The sequence below is a fragment of the Eriocheir sinensis genome, chromosome 61 (assembly GCF_024679095.1).
Source record: "Eriocheir sinensis breed Jianghai 21 chromosome 61, ASM2467909v1, whole genome shotgun sequence".
Lineage (NCBI taxonomy): Eukaryota > Metazoa > Arthropoda > Malacostraca > Decapoda > Varunidae > Eriocheir > Eriocheir sinensis.
In genome coordinates, this window is record NC_066569.1 from 4,104,517 (window position 1) to 4,112,016 (window position 7,500).

The 7,500-nt window shown below is 43.5% G+C and overlaps 1 protein-coding gene and 1 long non-coding RNA gene across 2 annotated transcripts in view; both read right to left on the bottom strand.

Moving 5' to 3' along the window:
* Positions 1 to 472, bottom strand: part of LOC126986190 (uncharacterized) — a 1,074-nt gene extending 602 nt beyond the window's left edge. Inside the window, exons 1-3 of the long non-coding RNA XR_007739387.1 lie at positions 287 to 472; positions 90 to 232; positions 1 to 25 (exon numbers count right to left, since the gene is read on the bottom strand). The exon at positions 1 to 25 is cut by the window's left edge and continues 602 nt beyond it. This is a non-coding gene — a long non-coding RNA (uncharacterized LOC126986190). The remainder of the gene's footprint in view (positions 26 to 89; positions 233 to 286) is intronic.
* The window catches only part of LOC126986187 (dystroglycan 1-like), a 68,955-nt gene that overhangs the window by 25,282 nt on the left and 36,173 nt on the right, over positions 1 to 7,500 (bottom strand). Inside the window, exon 3 of the mRNA XM_050842135.1 lies at positions 487 to 652. Coding sequence (XP_050698092.1) covers positions 487 to 652 — 166 coding nt within the window. The remainder of the gene's footprint in view (positions 1 to 486; positions 653 to 7,500) is intronic.

A 7,500-nucleotide genomic window follows, 5' to 3' on the forward strand; every position in this document is an offset into this window, starting at 1 on the left:
TAAACGCTTAACAACGTAACCTAACCTAATCTAAAAACTTATCCTGAACTCTTTTCTCTATCTCTTACTCTTTAACAACGTAGCCTAACCTAACCTAACCTAAAAACTTATCCTGAACTCTTTTCTCTATCTCTAACTCTTTAACAACGTAACCTAACCTAACCTAATCTAAAAACTTATCCTGAACTCTTTTCTCTATCTCTAACTCTTTAACAACGTAACCTAACCTAACCTAATCTAAAAACTTATCCTGAACTCTTTTCTCTATCTCTAACTCTTTAACAACCTAATCTAAAAACTTATCCTGAACTCTTTTCTCTATCTCTTACTCTTTAACAACGTAACCTAACCTAACCTAATCTGACCCTAAAAACTTATCCTTAACTCTTTGCTCTTCCTCTTACTCTTTGACAACCTAACCTAACCTAATTTAACCTAACCACCTCCCTTCCCTTTCCGCTGCTCCCCCCCCACCCCCCCACTCACCCGGCAGAGGCACCACCTCCACAGCAAACACGTCCTTGGCGCGGGAGCCGTCCACGCCGCGCGCCCGCACCGTCACGTAGTGGTGGCCGCGATCGGAGGGGCGCGCCACACCCTCCACGGCGGACTGAGCAGCGTTCCACGACAGCCACGCCGGGAGGCCCTTCACCTGGGGGACAAGGGAAGGTGTGGTTAATTAGAGGTGTAGATATGGGTACAGGTGAAGAAAGGTGTGATTTGGACAGATAGAAAAGGTGAGATTTAGAAAGATAAGGTGAAAGAAGCGTGATTTAGACAGGTAGGGATTTGAAAAAGTTTGCTTAAGAAAAGTAGAGTAAAAAAAAATTATATAAACAGAAAGAAATGAAAAAGCAGTGATCTAGACGGCTAAGGAGGTAAAAAAAAGATGACAGTTAACAAGGGAAAACAGGGAGGATTTAGACAGGTGAAAATTGCAAGATAAAAGTGTGATGGCTAATTAAAAAGTGTGATTTAGACAGGTAGAAAAAAAGAAAGGTGTGGGTTAATTAAAGATACAGACAGGTAGACAGGTGACGGTAAGGAATTGACGGTTAATTAGTGATGACAGGTAAAAATTGTAGGATAAAGGTGTGACGGTTAATTAACAAGTGTAATTAAGACAGGTAGAAAAGCTGGAAGAAAGGTGTGCGGGTTAATTAAGGATATGGACAGGTAGACAGGTGACGGTAAGGGAAAGTGATGGTTAATTAGTGATGAAGACAGGTAAAAATTGTAAGATAAAGGTGTGACGGCTAATTAAAAAGTGTGATTTAGACAGGTAGAAAAAATAGAAGGAAGGTGTGCGAGTTAATTAAAGATATAGACAGGTCGACAGGTGAGGGTAAGAAGTGATGGTTAATTAGTGATGAAGACTGGTAAAAAAATGGTTAATTAATAAGTGTGATTTAGACAAGTAGAAAAATGGAAGAAAGGTGTGTGGGTTAATTAAGGAAGGACAGGTAGACAGGTGACGGTAAGGAAGTGACGGTTAATTAGTGATAGACAGGTAAAAATTGCAAGATAAAGGTGTGATGGTTAATTAAAAAGTGTGATTTAGACAGGTAGGAAAAATAGAAGGAAGGTGTGCGAGTTAATTACGGATACAGACAGGTAGACAGGTGACGGTAAGAAGTGATGGTTAATTAGTGATGAAGACAGGTAAAAAAAATGGTTAATTAATAAGTGTGATTTAGACAAGTAGAAAAATGGAAGAAAGGTGTGCGGGTTAATTAAGGATGGACAGGTAGTGACGGTAAGGAAGTGACGGTTAATTAGTGATGAAGACAGGTAAAAATTGCAAGATAAAGGTGTAATGGTTAATTAAAAAGTGTGATTTAGACAGGTAGGAAAAACAGGTGTGCGAGCTAATTAAGGATACAGACAGGTAGACAGGTAAATAGGTGACGGTAAGGAAAAGTGACGGTTAATTAGTGATAAGACAGGCAAGAACGCAAAAAAAAAAATGTGGTGGGTAACTATTGTAATTTTCTATAGGCCTAACAGATTGTAAGTATTCATAAAAAAAGACATTAGGTGAGGCGTATCATCATCATCATCAGTAGCAGTAGCAGTAGTAGTAGTAGTAGTAGTAGTAGTAGTAGTAGTAGTAGTAGTAGTAATAGCAGTAGTAGTAGTGGTAGTAGTAGTAGTAATAGCAGTAGTAATAGCGGTAGTAGTAGTTGTAGTTGTAGTAGTAGTTGTAGTAGTAGTAGTAGTAGTAGTAGACGTAGTGGTCGTATAAAAGCAATATAAAATGAGCTTAAGTGACAAGTGACAGATGGGTCTTCTTAACTCTCTCTCTCTCTCTCTCTCTCTCTCTCTCTCTCTCTCTCTCTCTCTCTCTCTCTCTCTCTCTCTCTCTCTCTCTCTCTCTGTCAACAAATACAGTCACATAGGCGCCACCACTCGTACATGTCTTTGAATATATGATAAAATCTCTCTCTCTCTCTCTCTCTCTCTCTCTCTCTCTCTCTCTCTCTCTCTCTCTCTCTGATAACGCAAGAGAATAATGAAACAGAGAACGCATTTTTCTTCTCTCGTGAAAAATGATATCTCTCTCTCTCTCTCTCTCTCTCTCTCTCTCTCTCTCTCTCTCTCTCTCTCTCTCTCTCTCTCTCTCTCTCTCTCTCTCTCAATGGAAAACAGATAGAAGCAAATTTTGTCAACAGAATTAGACCAGACACACGATACTCTCTCTCTCTCTCTCTCTCTCTCTCTCTCTCTCTCTCTCTCTCTCTCTCTCTCTCTCTCTCTCTCTCTCTCTCTCTCTCTCTCTCTCTCTCTCTCTCTCTCTCTCTCTCTCTCTCTCTCTCTCTCTCTCTCTCTCTTATCGCCGGCCAAGAGGAGAAGAAGGATTAAAGAAGAATAAAGAGGTGAATCAAGAGGATCAAAGAGTAAATAGGGAGGAATTTACCCACGCGTGCTCTCTCTCTCTCTCTCTCTCTCTCTCTCTCTCTCTCTCTCTCTCTCTCTCTCTCTCTCTCTCTCTCTCTGGTAGTGTTCATCTTTTCACCGGTTTCATTGTTCCTTTTTTTTTTCTTTTTCTTTTTTTCTTTCCTCCTCCTCCTCCTCCTCCTCCTTCTTCTTCTTGTCTTCCTCTTCCTCCTCTTCCTCTTCGCCTCATTATCATCATCATTTGTCTCCTTCATTCCTCCTCCTCTCTTCTTGATCCGGTTCAGTCTGCTCCTCCTCCTCCTCCTCCATCTTCTTCCCCTTCTTCTTCCCCTTCTTCTCCTATTTTTACCATATTTTCGCAGGTCGTACCCTTCCATATACCTCCTCCTCCTCCTCCTCCTCCTCCTCCTTTAACCTTGACTATGGGTAATTTGGGGACACTGGTGGTATACAGTTTACAAAGGAGAAGGAAAGTTTACGTCAGGAGGAGGAGGAGGAGGAGGAGAAGGAGGAGTGTGGATTGGCGTGAAAAATGATGAGGAGTAAGAGGAAGAGGGGGAGAAGAGGAAGAAGATGGAGATAAGAGAGGAAGATGAAGAGGAAAAAAATGATAGAGATGAAGGAAGGAAGAAAGGGAAGAAGAAGAGAGAGAGAGAGAGAGGGGGGGGGCGGAAAAGAGGCAGAAGAAAAATGAAAGATAGAGAAGAAGAAGAAGAAGAGAAGGAAGATGAGGAGGAGGAGGAGGAGGCGAGTGAGAGGAAAAGAGAGGTGGAGGAGAAAAAGGAGGAGGAGGAGGAGGAAAGAGATTAAGTGAGGGGGAGGGGAGAAGTGAGAGGAGAAAAAAGAGAGGGGAAAGGGGGGGGAGAGAAAAGGGGAGATAGAGGAGGGAGGGAGGGAGAGAGGGAAGGGAGAGAAGGTAAGGGAGGGAAAATATATATAGCTTAGATGGTCTTCTCTCTCTCTCTCTCTCTCTCTCTCTCTCTCTCCTCTTCTTCCTTACCACCACCATCACCACCATATACAACAACAACTACTACTACTACTACTACTACTACTACTACTACTACTACCACTATTACTACTACTACTACTACTACTACTACAATCATCAACACCATTTTATCTTCACCACCATTAGCACAAGAAGCATCCCACTTACAATTTATCACGGAGGAGGAAGAGGAGGAGGAGGAGGAGGAGGAGGAGGAGGAGGAGGAGGAAGACGAACAAGAAATACTAAATGAAAGGAATGAAAAATAGTGAATGGAGAGAGAGAGAGAGAGAGAGAGTCAGAATGATATGGAAGTAAATGTAAAAAAAATAAAAAACTTAGGTGATTCAGCAAAACACACACACACACACACACACACACACACACACACACACACACACACACACACACACACACACACACACACACGCACACACGCTATTTTCTGCCTATTTCTGTGTCAAGGATGAAATTTGAGCGAAAGAAAGACAGTGAGAGAGAGAGAGAGAGAGAGAGAGAGAGATGGCGGACAATTGTGTGACAGAAAACGAGGTGAATTAGCTTTACAGAGAGAGAGAGAGAGTCATATATCTTTCTCTGACTCACTTTCTATGTATGTGTGTGTGTGTGTGTGTGTGTGTGTGTGTGTGTGTGTGTGTGTGTGTGTGTGTGTGTGTATGTATGTATGTATGTATGTATGTATGTGTATTTAAATATTCTCTCTATCTAGGAAGAGGAGGAGGAGGAGGAGAAGGAGGAAGAGGAGGAGAGAGGTATTGGATGGTGGAAGAGGTGTGGAGGAATGAATGAAGGTATGGGAGGAGGAGGAGGAGGAGGAGGAGGAGGAGGAAGAAGAAGATACACACCATTAATAGATATAAATAGAAATAGATAAAAAAAGGAAGAAGAGAAATAGAAAGGAAAGAGAAGGAGGAAAAGGAGGACGAGGAGGAGGAGGAGGAGGAGGAGGAGGAAGATACACACCATTAAAAGATAAAAACAGAAATAGATAAAAAAGGAAGAAGAGAAATAGAAAGGAAAGAGAAGGAGGAAAAGGAGGAAGAGGAGGAGGAGGAGAAGGAGATGGAGTAAAACCAGATGTCGGATGCATACACACGCAATCTTACACACACACACACACACACACACACACACACACACACACACACACACACACAAGCACACACGCACACAGGTGGACGAATACGTGGGCGAGAGAGAGAGAGAGAGAGAGAGAGAGAGAGAGAGATTGACTAACGAAAGAAAGAAAAGAAGAAGAAGGAGAAGGAAGAAGAATGAAGTGGAGAAAACCAGGTCTGACAAAGAAGACAGAAGGAGGAGGAGGAGGAGGAGGAGGAGGAGGAGGAGAACAAACAGGCGTGAACAGACAGACAAACAGACAGACGGACACTTTGCCCTTATATCAAGTGGGCAACCCTTCCCTTCCCCTTCCCTTCATCTCTTCCCCTCTCCTCCATTCCCTTCCCTTCCCTTCCCATACCCTCTTTTCCCTCTCCTTTCCTTCCCTTCCCTTTCCCTTCTTCTCTTCCCCTCTCCTCCATTCCCTTCCCTTCCCTTCCCATACCCTCTTTTCATTCTCCTTTCCTTCCCTTCCCCTTCCCTTCTTCTCTTCCCCTCTCCTCCATTCCCTTCTCTTCCCTTCCCTTCCCATACCCTCTTCTCCCTTTCCTTTCCTTCCCTTCCCCTTCCCTTCTTCTCTTCCCCTCTCCTCCATTCCCTTCTCTTCCCTTCCCATACCCTCTTCTCCCTTTCCTTTCCCTTCTCTTCCCCTCCCTTCCCTTCCATTTCCATTACATCCCTTCCCGTTCTTCCCTTCCAATGCCCTCTTCTCCCCTTCCATTCCCTTCTTCTCTTCTCTCCCCTTCCCTTCCCCTTCTTCTCTTTCTTCCCTTCCCTTCCCTTCCCCTCCCTTCCCATCTTCTTAACAATTTAATGATTCTAATGCACTTGAGGTATTTTTCTTCCTCTCTTCCTCTTCTTCCTCCATCTTCTTCATTCTCTTCTCCTCTTTTCTTCATTTTTTTTCTCTTTCTTCTTTACGTTCTTCTTCCTCTTCCATTATCTCTCTCTCTCTCTCTTTCTCTCTCTCTCTCTCTCTCTCTCTCTCTCTCTCTCTCTCTCTCTCTCTCTCTCTCTCTCTCTCTCTTTCTCTCTTCTCCTCTTCTTCTTCTTCCTCTCTTTATCATCTTCTTTCTCCCTTTTCTCTTTCTTTGTATTATTTTCTGTTCTCCCTTCCTTCCGTCTCCTCCCTTCCCTTCTCTTCCCTTCCTCCTTTATTTTTTTCTCTCCCTTCTCCTCCATTCCTCCATTCTCCTCTCTTTCTTACCTCTTCCTTCTTCTTCCTTCTCTCTCTCCCTCCTCCTCCTCCTCCTCTTTTTCTTTCTCTTCTATATTTTCTTTTTATCTTCCTCTTCCCTTCTTTATCTTCCTCCTCCTCTTCCTCTATTCTCACCTCTCCTCCCTCTTCTTCTCTCATTTCATCCCTCCTCCTCCTCCTCTCTAACCAGCCTTTCTGTAACCAATACTTCTCACCTCTCTTCCTCCTCCTCCTCCTCCTCCTCCTCCTCCTCCTCCTCCTCCTCCTCTTCCTCCTCCCCTCTGATCACGCAGGTCAAAAGAAAAAAATGAGAGAGAGAGAGAGAGAGAGAGAGAGAGAGAGGTGATATCTTGTGTTTTATGTGTGTCGACTCTCTCTCTCTCTCTCTCTCTCTCTCTCTCTCTCTCTCTCTACGGACCCAACGCCTTATTTGGTTATGCGATACAGGACAAGGAAAAAAAAAAAGTTAATGAGAGAGAGAGAGAGAGAGAGAGAGAGAGAGAGAGAGAATGTTTATGTATTCAAGTCTTTGAGTGTAACCTCCTCCTCCTCCTCCCCCTCTTCTTCTTTTTCCTCCTCCTCCTCTCCTCCTCTTCTTCTTCCTCCTCCACCTCATCATCGTCTTCTTCCTTATCCTATTTTCCTTCATTCTCTCTCTCTCTCTCTCTCTCTCTCTCTCTCTCTCTCTCTCTCTCTCTCTCTCTCTAGTAAAGATAATTGTTCTGTTTTTAACGTCAGACAGAGTTCCATTTGCTATTCTCTCTCTCTCTCTCTCTCTCTCTCTCTCTCTCTCTCTCTCTCTCTCTCTCTCTCTCTCTCTCTCAGGACAGGGCGGTAACCGAGCAAATGTTACCACCTCTTTAATATTCTCTCTCTCTCTCTCTCTCTCTCTCTCTCTCTCTCTCTCTCTCTCTCTCTCTCTCTCTCTCTCTGCTGACTCTTGTAGGTTAAGATCATATATGTAAGGAGGTAAAATGGGGGGGTGGGGGAGAGAAGAACCTCTCTCTCTCTCTCTCTCTCTCTCTCTCTCTCTCTCTCTCTCTCTCTCTCTCTCTCTCTCTCTCAAGATAACACTTTCACCTCTGAGGGTTAAGGATGCTGAGCGAGAGAGAGAGAGAGAGAGGAAACAAGTTGATGAAATTACTTACGAAGAAAAATTCAAGCACTCTCTCTCTCTCTCTCTCTCTCTCTCTCTCTCTCTCTCTCTCTCTCTCTCTCTCTCTCCACGCGCGCCTGTATCAAACTCAATTTCTTTTTATTATCTTACTTAGAC